Here is a 19,539-nt window from a genome sequence, read left to right as displayed (position 1 = left end):
CACTTTGTGTATCCTTGCTTTTTTCAAATTGTTGCTAACCAATATTGGAAATATGTATCACAATAGCGTAATGGAAGGAAATTTTGCAACCCCAACGACATTCTTAAAGGATGTGATTTATACTTGATATTGATACATGTAAGTAGATATGAATATTCATTTACATGTAAGAGACGTAAACAGGAAGCATCTGTAGTTTGTTATAATCTTCAAGCCTATAAAAAGAATAAGTGTGCCCATTCGTATCAATCGTTTCGAGTGGAAGTTAAAACAATGCAGTCCCAATGTCTATTATTATGTTTTCTTGCACTAGTAATATGCCAGGGAACAGAAACTGTTTTAGATTTGTTTCCAGAGTACAAAATAGTTCAAAGGAGAATAGATGCATTGGAAAATGACAATAAAGCACTGAAGGTAGAAATAGCTCAAATTAAAGGTAAGACATGTAATGCAATAACAGCAGGATATTTGACATAATACTAGTAACATATCTTTACTACATACTAGAAATTCCGTTGTACTATTTCCAAAATAATCCGCCTATCATAATATAAGGCATTATCAGTAATATTTAAAAAAAAAAAGCACACCAAATCATTCTGAATGATTGAAACTGTCCCAAACAACGGAATTTCAATCAATAAAGATACGTTATATTCATCTTGTATTACCAACAATGATATCCCCAAAATTCCTTTATATTCTGCAACAACGAAATTAAACGTTTTTTTTGTGTCCATTTACTGGAACATTAAAGCGATACTAACATTGTTTGTACGTTCAACGATTTTACAAAATTTATCAACTGGTCGTTATAATAAAAATCGGTTAAAATGGATACATAATTAGAGAAATTGTTACTCTATTTCCTTTTCCAGATTTATCTTTTTCTCCGACCGGTTGATTTTGTTTTTTTAATAACCGTGTGGTTCGTTTGTTCTCCATACTTCACTGATCAAAATTTAATTATGAGATCACATTTGTTTTGCTGTATACCGAATGCATTACACAATACAATGTAATATATTGCCAGATCTTTTAATCTACAAATTACAACACATATGAGCAACATGATTGAATGAACCAACAAAACACCACTTTTAATTACAAAAGTAAACATACCTAGAACAAATATCTTTGTATTCGACTGTTTGTAAATGGTGATAGCGAATTAAACATTGTATTGGTTGAGACAATTCTATGTGACGTTGAACAAAGCTTGATATCACCCTCTGATGATCGGGACTACCTCGTGTGATGTGAATGGTTTTGGGCGATAGTGTAGTCATTATTGTGTCAAAAAAACCCAGACGTGAAATCAATCAAGAGAAAAACGTATCATGCTAAAATAAATAATAACATTTTGATTGGTACTGTTAATCAATATTTATGTCGTTTTTATTTAATATTTTGCTTGTTATGAGCCACACCCCCATATTATATTATATATTACATTTGTTGAACCTTATCAAAAGGACAGACAAGACTGTGAGTGATGCAATGCATGCAGTCATATTCCAATTTGAAAATAAACATCCTCTATTTATGTATTTTTTACATAAATAGCTATTTATGCAGTTTTATAGTGGATGTTGCTATGACATTAGACATTAGACATTATTTTATTAAACCAATCATGGGCCCTTGTCGGGTAAGATACAAAGACATCATAATACAATGATTATATAAACATTAGTGAAATACACAATAAGTAATACACAATAATAAATTGATAATATGAGCAATGTAGGATATAATTATGGTAAGAGACATTGAGTATAATGAGGCCGATTTAATATTAAAGGATATTATATTCAGTTTATTAATACGGAAACAAAAAAAAAAAGTAACAAAAAAAAAATAGAACCGGGAATATAGTATCTCATTCTGCAGTAGTTCTCCTTATGACCAGTGCACAGCAGTGAGGGACTTTTACATCACAACAATGCAATGGTCATCAAGGGGAGATCCTTTAGAACTAGCTACAGATACATGAGATTACTCCAATAGTGATTCTCCTCATGACTAATGCACAGCAGCAAGGGTTAGTAAAGTGAGTAAAAACGCAGTATGATGAATTATTATTCTTGTGCCTCGAATATGTTATGTAGCAACACAAAATCGAAAAATTCATTTTTTAACAACCATGCCCTGACTTATTTTTACGTTGCTGATGAACAAGATCAAGTATAAACACCTGTAATTGCATTGATTTCCCCCCGAAAGCTGGTTAAAGAGCGACATGAAAGTTAACCTGACCTTTCCACACGGATGACACGAACTGATAATTATATTGAAACCGAATATAAATATGCAAAGAGTGACATGCAATGCATTACGTATACATATAATATATGAAGTAGAGTTTCAACAACACAACGCTTCAATCTCACCGTTAGAAATGTATTTCAAGGTTATCTTTCTTGTATTAGTTGGAAGTATCTGTTCAAGTGAGTATAGTTTTTACATTTAAAATGACTGATTGCTGTGTCAAATTCTTACAGATAGGGATACATTTTTATTATATATAACATATGTGTGTGCATGCTTAATGATATGTACTATATTTGTTTATTATACAAAAGATTACCAATTCTATTTTCAGGAGCAGGTTATACTGCCTTTACAGCTACATTGTCTAGAAATGGTGCAACATTGTCATCTGGAGGAATTGTCAAATACAACAGAGTTCTTGCTAATATCGGAAACTGTTACAATTCCTATACGGGTGTGTTTAGTGTTAAAACGTCCGGTGCTTACTCTGTGTCTGCGTCTATGATGTCTTCACCTGGCAAGGGATCTTATCTTGACCTAATGAAAAATGGACAGATTTTGGTATCGCTATTCGCAGGAGGATATGACATGGCATCGCAGACAGTAAACGTGGCACTGTCACGAGGAGATAAGCTTTGGATTCAAGCGTCCTACGGGTCTAGTCTTCATACAGAAGGAGTTTATAATGTGTTTAGTGCAGCTTTTTTGGAAAAGCAAAAGTACTTTTAAAAAAAATTCGAAGGAGTGACTGATATTTAATTATATATCAATATACTAAATAAATAAATGATTGGGAATACGTTAAAGTAATAAAAAGTCAAGAGAATTTCAGAACGCAATTTGGTTCCGAACAATATCTATCACGCTTTGTGCATGCAGACTCCACGCGGCCTTCACGTGATTTTACTATTTTTAGAATAATTGCATAGTAACCAAATGCACTAGATTCAACCTTTACTAATTATGCATTATTTTTGACCTGGTCTTGATTAATGTCCTATAATAAGAACCAATGCAGCTTTCACCTGATTCTCTATTTATAGAAAAATGTCAGAGTAACCTGTCCATATGAACTTGATTGATTCTTATCATGTTATTTATAAGGAGCGCCTAAATAAATATCTTATTAACAGAATTTGTAGTGTCAGAAGTTATATTAATTTATTTATGGCATCTTAAACTGTAAATGCATACTATACGCTGTTATACCCCAATATAAAAAATAGAGGCTAAAAGGGAGATAAAGTATAAAGAAATTTAAACAAAATGATTAAACAAAAATAAAGAATACAGACCAATGACATGATAATGGGAAGAATACAGAAATTCGCGACTTCCATCGAAACACTCTTTAAGCAACAGTTGCTATTAGCTCATTGGTGAAGGTCGAAAATGCTTCATTTTACATATTTTTTAAAGCAACTTCTAAATATAATGCATTTGGTTTCGCTCATTGTTGAAGGCCGTAAATGCTTCACTTTTCATATTTTTTAAACAAATTCTAACTAAATATAATGCATTTGATTTTTCTCATTGTTGAAGGACCGTAAATGCTTCACTTTTCAAATTTTGCTGTGTCCATATCAACGGCAGCCATTTTGACCTTTTTCAAAAGAAATGTCAAAAACATTTCACTTAAGTCTAATATTCTGTCAGAACATGCTACTTTTACGTTGTTCCCCCAAAGGTTTCACTTTTTTTTGCTGCATGCAAACTCCAAGCAGCCTTCACTTGATTTTCAGAATTTTGAGATTGAAAAATCCCGATGTATCCGAGTATTTAAGAACAATCCCGAAACAACCGAATGAACTTTCGTCAGGCTTTATTATATATCAATATACTAAATAAATAAATGATTGGGAATACGTTAAAGTAATAAAAAGTCAAGAGAATTTCAGAACGCAATTTGGTTCCGAACAATATCTATCACGCTTTGTGCATGCAGACTCCACGCGGCCTTCACGTGATTTTACTATTTTTAGAATAATTGCATAGTAACCAAATGCACTAGATTCAACCTTTACTAATTATGCATTATTTTTGACCTGGTCTTGATTAATGTCCTATAATAAGAACCAATGCAGCTTTCACCTGATTCTCTATTTATAGAAAAATGTCAGAGTAACCTGTCCATATGAACTTGATTGATTCTTATCATGTTATTTATAAGGAGCGCCTAAATAAATATCTTATTAACAGAATTTGTAGTGTCAGAAGTTATATTAATTTATTTATGGCATCTTAAACTGTAAATGCATACTATACGCTGTTATACCCCAATATAAAAAATAGAGGCTAAAAGGGTGATAAAGTATAAAGAAATTTAAACAAAATGATTAAACAAAAATAAAGAATACAGACCAATGACATGATAATGGGAAGAATACAGAAATTCGCGACTTCCATCGAAACACTCTTTAAGCAACAGTTGCTATTAGCTCATTGGTGAAGGTCGAAAATGGTTCATTTTACATATTTTTTAAAGCAACTTCTAAATATAATGCATTTGGTTTCGCTCATTGTTGAAGGCCGTAAATGCTTCACTTTTCATATTTTTAAAACAAATTCTAACTAAATATAATGCATTTGATTTTTCTCATTGTTGAAGGACCGTAAATGCTTCACTTTTCAAATTTTGCTGTGTCCATATCAACGGCAGCCATTTTGACCTTTTTCAAAAGAAATGTCAAAAACATTTCACTTAAGTCTAATATTCTGTCAGAACATGCTACTTTTACGTTGTTCCCCCAAAGGTTTCACTTTTTTTTGCTGCATGCAAACTCCAAGCAGCCTTCACTTGATTTTCAGAATTTTGAGATTGAAAAATCCCGATGTATCCGAGTATTTAAGAACAATCCCGAAACAACCGAATGAACTTTCGTCAGGCTTTATTATATATCAATATACTAAATAAATAAATGATTGGGAATACGTTAAAGTAATAAAAAGTCAAGAGAATTTCAGAACGCAATTTGGTTCCGAACAATATCTATCACGCTTTGTGCATGCAGACTCCACGCGGCCTTCACGTGATTTTACTATTTTTAGAATAATTGCATAGTAACCAAATGCACTAGATTCAACCTTTACTAATTATGCATTATTTTTGACCTGGTCTTGATTAATGTCCTATAATAAGAACCAATGCAGCTTTCACCTGATTCTCTATTTATAGAAAAATGTCAGAGTAACCTGTCCATATGAACTTGATTGATTCTTATCATGTTATTTATAAGGAGCGCCTAAATAAATATCTTATTAACAGAATTTGTAGTGTCAGAAGTTATATTAATTTATTTATGGCATCTTAAACTGTAAATGCATACTATACGCTGTTATACCCCAATATAAAAAATAGAGGCTAAAAGGGTGATAAAGTATAAAGAAATTTAAACAAAATGATTAAACAAAAATAAAGAATACAGACCAATGACATGATAATGGGAAGAATACAGAAATTCGCGACTTCCATCGAAACACTCTTTAAGCAACAGTTGCTATTAGCTCATTGGTGAAGGTCGAAAATGGTTCATTTTACATATTTTTTAAAGCAACTTCTAAATATAATGCATTTGGTTTCGCTCATTGTTGAAGGCCGTAAATGCTTCACTTTTCATATTTTTAAAACAAATTCTAACTAAATATAATGCATTTGATTTTTCTCATTGTTGAAGGACCGTAAATGCTTCACTTTTCAAATTTTGCTGTGTCCATATCAACGGCAGCCATTTTGACCTTTTTCAAAAGAAATGTCAAAAACATTTCACTTAAGTCTAATATTCTGTCAGAACATGCTACTTTTACGTTGTTCCCCCAAAGGTTTCACTTTTTTTTGCTGCATGCAAACTCCAAGCAGCCTTCACTTGATTTTCAGAATTTTGAGATTGAAAAATCCCGATGTATCCGAGTATTTAAGAACAATCCCGAAACAACCGAATGAACTTTCGTCAGGCTTTATTATATATCAATATACTAAATAAATAAATGATTGGGAATACGTTAAAGTAATAAAAAGTCAAGAGAATTTCAGAACGCAATTTGGTTCCGAACAATATCTATCACGCTTTGTGCATGCAGACTCCACGCGGCCTTCACGTGATTTTACTATTTTTAGAATAATTGCATAGTAACCAAATGCACTAGATTCAACCTTTACTAATTATGCATTATTTTTGACCTGGTCTTGATTAATGTCCTATAATAAGAACCAATGCAGCTTTCACCTGATTCTCTATTTATAGAAAAATGTCAGAGTAACCTGTCCATATGAACTTGATTGATTCTTATCATGTTATTTATAAGGAGCGCCTAAATAAATATCTTATTAACAGAATTTGTAGTGTCAGAAGTTATATTAATTTATTTATGGCATCTTAAACTGTAAATGCATACTATACGCTGTTATACCCCAATATAAAAAATAGAGGCTAAAAGGGTGATAAAGTATAAAGAAATTTAAACAAAATGATTAAACAAAAATAAAGAATACAGACCAATGACATGATAATGGGAAGAATACAGAAATTCGCGACTTCCATCGAAACACTCTTTAAGCAACAGTTGCTATTAGCTCATTGGTGAAGGTCGAAAATGGTTCATTTTACATATTTTTTAAAGCAACTTCTAAATATAATGCATTTGGTTTCGCTCATTGTTGAAGGCCGTAAATGCTTCACTTTTCATATTTTTAAAACAAATTCTAACTAAATATAATGCATTTGATTTTTCTCATTGTTGAAGGACCGTAAATGCTTCACTTTTCAAATTTTGCTGTGTCCATATCAACGGCAGCCATTTTGACCTTTTTCAAAAGAAATGTCAAAAACATTTCACTTAAGTCTAATATTCTGTCAGAACATGCTACTTTTACGTTGTTCCCCCAAAGGTTTCACTTTTTTTTGCTGCATGCAAACTCCAAGCAGCCTTCACTTGATTTTCAGAATTTTGAGATTGAAAAATCCCGATGTATCCGAGTATTTAAGAACAATCCCGAAACAACCGAATGAACTTTCGTCAGGCTTTATTATATATCAATATACTAAATAAATAAATGATTGGGAATACGTTAAAGTAATAAAAAGTCAAGAGAATTTCAGAACGCAATTTGGTTCCGAACAATATCTATCACGCTTTGTGCATGCAGACTCCACGCGGCCTTCACGTGATTTTACTATTTTTAGAATAATTGCATAGTAACCAAATGCACTAGATTCAACCTTTACTAATTATGCAACATTTTCGAATAATTCTCTAGAAAATATTTCAATACGTTCTAAAATTTATATTGTAAATATACACACTGCAGTTATTAATAGATAAATAAAAAAATAACTTGTACCCTTTAATACATCCAATCACAGCGTTCTTAAGTTGACTTCCTACGCCCTGTCTTGGGTACACAAAAGGCCAACCTAATGCTGGGAAAATGTAATACTACCGTTTTCCCTATACATCAAACATCATGAAATTGAATATTTTGTCCAGAACTATACGAATGAAAATTATAATAGATCCAAATTTTATTCAGATTGTACTATAAAGAAACCAAAGTTTTTTTTCCGATTTATTTACATAAACTTATTAAATCAAAATTACTATTATATGTAGACCTTCATTACATAAAACAATGGAAATAACATTGTATATTGATATAAACGATAAAACTTGTAAATATTAAATAAATATTAACTATTTTTGTTTTATTAATAATTTCTATTTTAGCGATAAGAACATAAATAAACGCATTGATATGTTGGTTTAGTGCATTTTGATTGATTGTTGGCTGTTTAACGTCAAGTGGCAAATATTTCATGCATGTTCAGGACGATAGTGTTTTATGTACCTTATACTTGGATAATCATTGTCGTAAAACAAATATTTTTACTTTGATTCTTTATAAAACTACATGTTAGTCAGCTTAAGCATACGTCAAAAATGACGGGAATGCGGTCAAAAAATGAGACAACCTAACGACAAAAATAGCATATGAATTTTGAACATTGCATTTTTCTATTATTTGATTAGTAGTTGGTTATAATCCAGCGGCAACTATCACATGAATATTCATGATAACCTGTTTATGTTATCTAAAAATTCCATGCTAGAACTAAACCGTCATTTTGTTTAATTTAAGACATGTTCACAAGCTTAGGTAACAGTTCGCTGGCAAAAACAGTCAACTAATCTTTCTTTTGACTTCCAAGTGGTTGTCGGGAAAGAAGCAATACGAATTTTAGTCTACCTTTGACCTAGCCTAATATCAAACCCACAAACTAAGGCACTGGAGATGAATGCATTACCACAAAAATTAAATCGGTTATATGATACTCTTTCTTGTTTCAAGAGGTAGACTTGTTTGCTCATCACTAGGGACCTTTCTTAAGTCTCAATATTAAAAACAGCACAGCTACTGAAAAGTTAAATCCATCCAATCTTTTCCAAATCAATTATTTTGTATAAGTAATCATTCCATAAAGTGACATTCTTTTACTGAGTCTTGTGGCACTTTTCGACACCAGTGGTCTCGCTCCGTTGGAGGTCATGCGTTTTCTCTCTAAAATCAAAACAATTCTTAAGTATAATGAATACCGGTAGTTGTATGAATACTTAAACTTATAATCTGAAGTACTTTCAGATTTGCACTGCATTGTAATAATTGTGTTTTGCATCGCTTAACATCAGGAAAACCTCGATGTTCTGTTGAAGAGAAAAAGAAACTTGCAATCACACTAGATTATGTTTCAGAGAAGGGAACAGCACTGCAAATCCCAAATTTTGTGGTGCAAAGTTGTGTACAGAAAACTTTAAGACAAGCGTCATTTAGGTTTCAATAGAAATACTTCTTTTCTGAGAAGCAATATACATGTTCCTGCACAACTTGTGTTTTATATAAACACATCACAACTGGTTCTTTTCAAGAGTTTGTGTTTGTTCCTTTTAAAAAGAACTCTCACATATTTACTGTTTAGTCCAGGTTATAACTAATACCATCAACCTCCGGTATGTTCTCTCAATTTTTAAAATTAAGATTTCAGTTTCCATTACAAATCGGCCGATTGTTATTAGATAAGTAGTATGATATTTTTCAATCCAAGACACAGCTAGAAGTAAAACAAATGCATTGTGTGCTCGGTTAGGTTGATATGTCACCTTGAGAGCTACAAAAAAAATTAATACTTCGATGTATGAGTAAAACGGACTTCAAAGTACCATTGCTATTGATATTTTTGTTTACAAAAAGAAAATTTCCTTTTCTGAACAGCACATTTATATCCCTATTATATTAGTATCATTTAATAAATTTATAAATATTTTCTATTCGACAGTATGAAAAATAGAGATACTTCCTTAAAATATTTGAATTTGTCTTTTAGAAAATGGACGGACATATTTTGGTTTAATTACTTGCGGAATTTAATGTTGTGTTTCACGACCAGTAAAGAAAACTGGATAAATTGGCCACTTTTTCAGGGATTCTGTTATTTTGTGGCCAATCATCTTTCCAATTGACTCGTTACAAATTGCTAGATAAATAAAGTATATACTAGTAGGTGTTAGACAGGGCATGCTTACGATTTTAAAGCAGCTGATAATATTTCTTCTGTTTATACCCACTTCTTCGCTCATAGGCAAAATATGAACATTGTCGGAAAATATAGAATTTATTTGTACAAGCTTTAAATCAGAACGAAAAGTAAGGCTCTGCGAGCTTTTATCTTGTTTCGTAGCGAGTATAAATGCATGTAGAAACTGACATAGTTAAACGCGGACCGCGAAGAGGACCCCAAAATGAACTATTACGTAAGGAAACTTTATTGATTTGTAAAACTTTTTGATTTATTACTTGTTGATTTGTAACTTGTAGTTTTTTTTTGAGAAACGGAACTTCCCATTGGCTGGCAGCGGTAACAATAACAATGACACATTTTCAAAAACGTGACTCAAACAAAGAAATAACATTTCACACATTAAGAAATGTAGAATTGCATGTAACGAACGAAGAAAATACGTCAACAAATTAAGAAATTGCATTTACACATTAAGAAGTTACATTTCACAAATCAAGAATTGTAGAAATTCATGTAACGGATGGAAAAACTACAAATTAAGAAATTACATTTTACAAATTTAGAAATTGCATGTTACAAATGAAGAAATTGGATATTACAAAATTAAGAAATGTTTAATTATGGCGGGTATTCCCTTTCATTAGCATAATGAGAGGACCCCAAAATGAACAGGATTGAATGTTTTATGTTTCAATACGCGTTGAAATGTGGTTAAGATAATTATATAATTATTGTGTTTGCTTGTAAGAATCGTCATTCGACACCCCACAGTCCTACATGCCCCCCCCGCCCCCCCAAAAAAAAACAAACAAACAACAACAAGTAATTAAATAATGTAAAACGACAAAATTAAAAAAAAACAGAATGACATGGTAGAACGAAGATTAGTACGGAATAGATTCTAAATAACGGAATTACACAAATTCTCTACCGACATTTAATATTCTTATTTCATAAAAAGAGGACACCATAAAACTCATTATGTTATTAAAAATATCATCTTTCATTGAATATACTTTTCCTTTGGGCTAGAAATTAATGTAAAGCTGACAACAATAACAGAATACAATATATGATAAATTGAGAATCTATTTCCTGATTTTACTTTTGACCATTTCCGAATCGTGCATTAAAGCACTGGATGATTCAACCCCATGAGTAGAGTATAACAGCCCTATTTTATCTGGATTGTATCTACCCTCCATCTGTACTTTTACGCCTAAGGTGGCTGCAACTATTCCTATATATATATATCTCGACTATAAATATATGTTTTTTTTATGAAAATGCTTCTTTCATTTGTGATGCTACATCAATTGAAATCATCTTAGAACCGCCACCTACATATTAATGCTAACATTTGCATGGATATTCTTCGTACGGAACATACCATTTTGAAACATTTGATCGTTTTGGATATGCCTTTTCCCACATGTATCCTGCATAAAGACCTACTCTTTTACTACTTTTCTGGTGTGATTTGATGTAAGTCAGAAGTTTTGGAAAGTTAACTATGTAATCGTCGTGCACTAAAAATGTGTATGGAGATTCCTTGCAATTGGTCACGGCCCAACTAAAACCCATGACTGTATTTATGGTATTATTTCTGTAGACGTCGACAAAATCTGCCTGAATTATATCTTTGTATCGTCTGCTTTCGATTGCAATGGACGATTCATGAAAGCTAAAAATCCTGGAATGAAAACGAGTATTACAGACGGAGGCAGATCCTTACAACACGTTGCACGAATAGCTTCACGATGTCCTATGTTTGAAACATAGGGTTTGACAACTATTCAAAGAAATGGGTCAGACACAGCTCCATTTAGTTTACAAATTTGTGTGGGGACTATTAAACACTGATCGATGCCACTGCTGGTGGACGTTTCGTCCCCGAGGGTATCACCAGCCCAGTAGTCAACATTTCGGTGTTGACATGAATATCAATAATGTGGTCATTTTTATAAATTTCCTGTTTACAAAACTTTGAATTTTTCGAAAAACTAAGGATTTTCTTATCCCAGGCATAGATTACCTTAGCCGTATTTGGCACAACTTTTTGGAATTTTGGATCCTCAATGCTCTTAAACTTTGTACTTGTTTGGCTTTATAAATATTTTGATATGAGCGTCACTGCTGAGACTTATGTAGACGAAACGCGCGTCTGGCGTACTAAATTATAATCCTGGTACCTTTGATAACTATATGGCTGTGAATTGACGATTTCACTGTCATTTTGACCATGCCAAGAACTGAGATTCTTGATATAAATTTGAAGTTCCTTTTCTAGTGTAAGGATATGTGTTGTCGAAATTAACATAGCATTATGGTGCGTGGATGTTTCACTGTGCAGTCCAATACAAAAGGTTGTCACTTTGACTATATTAGCCGCGAAAAATTTAATCAGCCATTTGCACATACTGTCGAATAACTCATATCAATTTAGACTTTCTGTTTACTCTTTCTGTAAATATAATAAAAACATTTAATTATGTAATGCATAAATTATTTACCATAATATATACATGCTAGTCGGTGTGTGTGTGTGTGTGTGTGTGTGTGTGTGTGTGTGTGTGAGAAAGAAAGAGTAGGAAGCTAATCGGCTTTTCATGTCATTCTTATTTTATTTTATTAATTCGAGCTGAGCGTATCAGTCTAGTTTGAAATAAGGTTTATTTTACATAACATGAATCATGTTCTCGTCCTGAATGTTACATGGTCCACTGATTGTTCTACTCCGCATTCTTAGCTCATCAATTTCTAATTCGATTTCATATCCCATGTAAATGTCATTGTTTGTCATATATCTTCAAACATTTCCCCGTATTTATATATTCTTGTTTTTTAAAATGCTTGTATTAGAGCGTTCTTGTTGAATTTTCTTCGGACGTACGACATTTAAAACATTTTAGTTTCATCCAGTAGCTGCAAGCCTGAAAACTGAATTGGGAAAAGATTTTGTAAAAATTTAAAGGTTGAATTGTATACCGAATGAATATTAAACTTTAATTTCAATGGATGTGAAAAAAGTTGAACATTGAAAGATAGAATAAATGTCAGGATGACTTTGAAAATACACATTTTGAACTGCTGAATATTGAAAACAACATAAATATCCAAATAAGAAACAAACTATTCAAGTAGATGTTTAACAGTGATATTTTTTCATCTTTAACATCGGTTATTAAATAAAACAACACGATTTCACAAATTTGAATGAAATAACAGGATCAATAAATAGAAAGTATAAATTATGTAAATTGAATAAATGAATAGAAAAAAAAAGAAAAAAATATAGTTGATATAAATCAAAAAAATGAATAAATATATTTAAAAAAATAAAAAAATAAACATAAATTACTATATCTATTTGTGAATTAGACATACTGAAAAGCGGAATATATTAAGTGCCAAAAATATTAATACCATATAACACATAGTTATCACAAAAGAAGAATCTAGTAAAAATTTCGTATCTTATTTGCGTAGGTAAAACATAACTTTAAAAAGGAAAATTGAGAATGGAAATATGGAATGTGTCAAAGAGGCAACAACCCGACCATAAAGCAGAAATCAGCCCAAGGACACCAATGGGTCTTCAACGAAGCGATCAAATCCCGCACCCGGAGGCGGGTTTCAGCTGGCCCCTAAACACAAATGTGAACTAGTTTAGTGAAAATGGACGTTACACTAAACTCCGAAACATATAAATGTCAGTAATACAGAGATTTCTTTTGTTAAAATCAAAAACGTTGTTACATACACGAGCGATTCGAACAAGTTGAGATATATAAACACCATAAGATGGTAACAATAGGAAATGAAAAATCATCTCTTTTATCGTAAATTTTGGCATTATGCTTTCCGTTAAAGATGTAGATACCAAGATCCAGTAAAGGGCAGTGTTCATTGTTAGTATTAGCTTTATTTAAAGTCAGTTCAGCAGGATAAACATGATCAACCTCTTTAGTGTACAAACTGAAGTCGTCATAATTAAGAGCCAATATATCATCCAAATATCGAAAAGTGTTTTTAAATTTTTGTATCATATGTTTTTTCGATGGGTCTTTGCTGATTTTAGTCATAAATTGTAACTCATAACAATACAGAAACACGTCCGCAACAAGTGGTGCACAGTTAGTCCCCTTTTGAATTCCGATAAGTTGACAATATACGGAATCTCCATAGCGAACAAAAATGTTATCTAGTAAAAATTCAAGTGCAGTTATCATATCAAAGCAGGTCCAATTGACATAGTTCTTTTGTTTGTTGTTACTAAAAAATGACATAAAAGAGTATGATCATATAAATTCGCATTCTGACTTGTTATATGACCATTTAATTAGGTGTGTGAATTTTTTCTTAATGAGATTATGAGGCAAAGTGGTATATAGGATAGAAAAATCAAAATTTTGAACAGATTCGAAATCACCAATATAAGCATGCAATTTATCAAGTACTTCCATCGAATTTTTGACACTCCAAAAGTAATTAATTCCACTATTTTCAAAGGCCTTATTTGAACAATTTATTACCAGGTTTTTGATTGTACCCAGATTAATAGGTAGAATAGACAGTTTAGTAGTGGAGCAATGGCTTGAAGACGAAATAAATCTATATTTGTAAGGTGTTTTTCGCAGCTTCGGAAGCCAGTACATAGTTGGAAATTTCATTGTATTCCAATTAATAATTGAAGGGGGCGATATTTAGGTCCTTTACTGAGAAATGATTTAAACCTTCGGTCATGGAGTGTCCATCTTAATAATGCCAATAGTTTTATAGTACAAAACATGTAATTAAAAAATTTCTTAAATAGAATTATCCCTTATTTTACTAGAACTTCAGTAATCAGTGGGCGATTTTTACTACACGAAGAAGTTCAGTCATCTAATTACAATGCCAACCGTACACGTCGTTGCAAATTTACAGTATACATAGGTCTTACAGGCTTTTTTAATTCCATAAAAGAACAGAAACAACACCATAACATTTTGATGTAAAATTATTAAATATATTTAGTTTAAACTTTTACAATTAAAGTAAAACAACTACAAAAAAAGTAAGTACAAGTTTAGGACAAACTTCTCCCCAAATGTCGTATAAACCAAAATATACAAAGACTGTCCCCAATTATTTTTGTAGTTTTTAACTAATCAGCATGAATTGATATGCAGGTTTATTTACAAAAACTGACCAGTCTGTATATTGGAGAAAATGTATTTATTCATCCCTTGTCAAATGCATAATCTCTCAAACATTTTAGAAAATTAACAGGCAGTAAAAAATAGTTCTAATGTATTGGAACCCTAGCAGATGATGAAGATGAAAAAGAAGGTCATCAAAGCTCCCAGCTGAGGGCATCTAGATTAGGAAGACTTTTTTACATTGGGCCGATGATAATGTGTTTGCCCATGATTACGGTCGTGTCTTAAAGTAGTAGTAAATAAGCTCATTACATTTACATCACTGCAGGCAGGACCAGACAAATTTCCTACTTCTTTGATGTTATATTTGCAACCATATGGCATTGCAGCACCTAGTTCCCTTATCCAGAAATTTTCGCTATCTTTTCGGAAAGGAATACTTAGTATAGGACTATTGGTGTGGTGATAAATTTCCATAGATGAAGAATGATCATCGTTTGGTTGATTAAAATGGTTATAAAGAACCCTGAATTGTTGATCTTTATTATCAGACCGGTGTTGATTCATCCTTTTACGCAAAGTTGAAAACCAAGCCCAAAATCAAAAACATAAAACACTGTTGGATTGAGAATATCAAAGAACACCAATAATTCAATTTTTGATGAAATCAGACAAAGTTTCATACTAGATCCAAACTTGGACCAACTTGAATAATGTGCCTAAAATTAAAAATCTAAATACATCCTTTGATTCAGCATATTAAAGAACCCAAAGATTTTATTATTTTTATTAATTGAACAAAGTTTAAATTTGGACCCTTTGGAATTTAATGTGGACCAGTTTGAAGACAAGCCCCAAATTTAAAAATCTAAATACACAATTACCAATAATTCAACATTGATGAAATCGAAGTTTAATTTTGGACCCTTTGGACCTTAAAATGGATCATTTCAGAAACAGGGCCCAAATGAAAATTCTAAATACTCGGTTAGAATCAGCATATTAAAGACTCAACAAGAATTCAAGACTTTGAATTAAACCCCGTTGAAATGGGTCAAGAAATAAGCAATGTATACAAAGTATTACAAAAGTATTGCTTTTGGTCCCTTTTAACTAAACCGTTCGGGTCATAACCCCTAAAATCAATCCTAAACTTTTATGGTATAACACCTTGTGGCACAATTAAATATCAATCCATAGACTTATACTCAAGTTATTGGCCAGAAACCAGAAACTCCAAGTTTGTTGGCCCCTTTTCGGCCCCTCATTATTAAACGGTTTAAGCCATGACCCCCAAAATCAATCCAAACCGTCCTTTAGAACTATGTAATATTGTTGTAAAAATTTCATAGAGATCCATAATCTTATTCAGAAGTTATTGTTCTGAAACAAGAAAAATGTCTCCTGTTGGCCCCTTATTACTTAACAGATACGACAATAACCCATAAAATCAATCCCAACCTTTCTTTTGTGGTATGGAACCTTGTGCTAAACTTTCATAGAGATCCATACACTTATACTCAAGTTATTGTCTGCGAACCAGAAAAAAATGCTTGTTGTTGGTCAATTTTGGCCACTAATTACAAAACTGCTACGAAAATAACCCCCAAAATCAATTCCAACCCTCCTATTGTGGTATGGAACCTTGTGCTAAAATTTCATAGAGATCCATACTTTTATACAAGTTATTTCCGGTGTCGATGATACACAGTGCATGGTCTTTCAAACGCGTGTATTTGATTGTTTCTGTAAATTCAGAAACGCGCTTCGGACGCACGAAATTGGCAAAAAAGTGTTATTTTCATCACGTAGCTGCAAGTCTGACAGCTGAATTGTGAGATGAATTTGGGAAAATTTACATGAAGAAGTTGAATACCAATGAACATTATTTTTTCATTTTAATGGATCTGTGCAAATTTGGAATATACAATGTTAGAATGAAACCAAAGTAAAAATGACTTTACAAATACAAATACAGATTTTGAACTGCTGAATATTGAAAATCAAATAAATATACAAATAAGAATCAAACTACATGTATAAAAGGGGATACTTAATCATGTTTTGTTCCTCCTCTTTAACATCGATTATTTAATAAAACAACAGGATTTTAACCCCAAAAAAACCAAGAACAATAAACAGAAATAGAAATAAAAATAAAGTGTGTTAGTCACAACTTATGATATATCTATGCTTGCATTAGACATACTGAAAATGGGAATATATAAAGTACAAATATACCGTATATCTTATTGTTTTCAAAACAGCAGAACCCAGTAAGACTTTATTATCTTTGTTGCGTCGGTAAAACATAACTTAACGTCTTAATAGTACAAAACATGTCATTAAAAATATTTCTTGAATAGAAAGATCCCTATGTCTTAGTTGAAAAGAGAACATCGTTGTCAACATAATGGAATTTGATGCGACTGTCATACAAGTGAGAGGTTTAGCTAGCTATAAAACCAGGTTCAATCCACCATTTTCTACATTAGAAAATGCCTGCACCAAGTCAGGAATATGACAGTTGTTATCCATTCGTTTGATGTGTTTGAGCTTTTGATTTTGCAATTTGATTAGGGACTTTCCGTTTTGAATTTTCCTCGGAGTTCAAGATTTTTGTGATTTTACTTTTGACAAACTTGTCATAATCACTGGGCGTTTTTTACTATAAGAAGAAGGACCATTCATTCATCTGATAACAATGCCAATCGTACACGTCGTTGCTAATTTACGGTATGCGTGGGTCTAACCGGCGTTTTAAATTCCAAACAGGAACAGAAATAATACCATAATATTATGACGTAACATTATAAAAATCGATTCCGTTTTGATCTCTTACATTGAAAGTACATAAAAATGTAAGTACAAATTTAGGACAGAATTCTCCCCAAATGTATCAACTAAAACGAACATACATGTAGATTGTTTCCAATTATATAAATGTAGTTTTTAACTAAAGCAGCAATTATGAATTTTCTAATTTACATCAGAATATTATGGTATTTTTCCATTCTTGTATGGAATTCTTTGAAAGAACTGTTAAGACCCACGCTTATACTGTGAATTAGCGATGATTTATTCGAATGGCAATGTCAGTTGTGCATTGATAAAAAAACCGAGTGTCTTTAAGAGGTATTGGCAGTCTGTTTATCTATAATGGTGTCGTTGTGAGTGACAGTCAATTAATATAAAACGAATGATGTGGCGATATGCGGTTTATTATTATCAGTTCAAATAGTGTTCAAAATAACCCTATACAAGTGCAATTACAAAAATAATCCTGCATTTATTATACAGACCCACAGAAATCATCACATACATTTGAATGGTACATATAAAATGTTATTTTACTTCATTGGAAGAAGGCTGATGAAATGCAATTATCAAAATTGAAAATAAAACAAAACACTTACAAAGTTTTCTGTAATTTCCTGCAGTTGTAATTGGTGATTGCATGTCGCGTCGAAGTACTTTTGAGACAGGTACATAACTATTTGCTTTGCTTTCCGGTTTTGAAAAGAAAACTATTTTTTTGGTAAACGAATTTAAACAAGAAATATAACGCAGTTATTTTTAACTAAACAATATTCAAAAGCAAGTATGACAGACATGAACCAACGACAACAACTGACCTACAGACTCCCGACTTGGGAAGGGCACATAATATAAAAACATGTTTGTGAGCACTCAACCCTCCCCTCACTTGGAACAGTGGTGTTATTTTTGTTCTCATGTTATGCTGTTAAACCACTGTCTCGGAAAGGGGGATGGAGAGGGGCACAAACATGTTGAACCCGCAATATTTTGAATGTGCCTGTCCCTAGTCAAGGCAATGTTGTATAATTGCCAACGAGACAATCCATAGAAATGAAGCGAAAGCAAATTAACACATGCGTATTTTTGTTTTAATTCGTATTCTGAACGAGACAATCCATAGAAATGAAGTGAAAGCAAGGTCGCCATAGTAGAATCATGATACTGCATTCAGTCTGTGTCGAGACAGTGTTAAAACTATAAATAAAGTATCACCGTATAAAGATTTTCTTTCAAACAATTAATGTATCCTTTTGTTTATTTTCTAACCCATATGATATATATATATATATATATATAGTGTCTAAAAATAGCAACAATCAACATTCAATCTATCTAGGTGTGGATCAGTTTGTTAATAAACTAATGCAGTTACTAAATTAAATTATATAAGTGTCTAAGAATGTAACTTTAACACACTAATGAGTGTTATAAAATTAGTTGTTATATTTTATATATTATTCACACAATATTTCGCTAAACAAATTAGCTTCATCGGGCGTGTGCATCTATCTAGGTGAAATCGGATGCATGACAAAAATATCTTTGTAGCTTGAGCTACACAAAGTTCGTGTAAAAGTTTAACATATTGATTGATGGTCTATATAAAACATATTTTTGTCGTTTATTGTACATAACAATTTTTAAGTCTTAACAAATAGTTGTTTTAGTTAAATAGAATGAAATTCATGATTTATTCCTTTGGTTTTGGGTAGAACTGTTTTTCGTCCCTCTCA

The 19,539-nt window shown here is 31.9% G+C and overlaps 2 protein-coding genes across 2 annotated transcripts in view; both read left to right on the top strand.

The window, feature by feature from the left end:
* LOC143080022 (ficolin-1-like) overlaps positions 1 to 19,539 on the top strand; it is a 347,809-nt gene that overhangs the window by 132,023 nt on the left and 196,247 nt on the right. The window lies entirely within an intron of this gene.
* Positions 188 to 3,028, top strand: LOC143078237 (uncharacterized). The gene is made up of 2 exons (XM_076253162.1): positions 188 to 436; positions 2,606 to 3,028. The coding sequence occupies exons 1-2, from the start codon at positions 274 to 276 to the stop codon at positions 3,001 to 3,003; spliced, it is 561 nt and encodes a 186-aa protein (XP_076109277.1). The 5' UTR covers positions 188 to 273; the 3' UTR covers positions 3,004 to 3,028.

Source organism: Mytilus galloprovincialis, chromosome 6 (assembly GCF_965363235.1).
Source record: "Mytilus galloprovincialis chromosome 6, xbMytGall1.hap1.1, whole genome shotgun sequence".
Classification (NCBI taxonomy): Eukaryota; Metazoa; Mollusca; class Bivalvia; order Mytilida; family Mytilidae; genus Mytilus; species Mytilus galloprovincialis.
The sequence above is the reverse complement of the archived record's forward strand: the minus strand, read 5'-3'. Positions and strand labels throughout refer to the sequence as shown.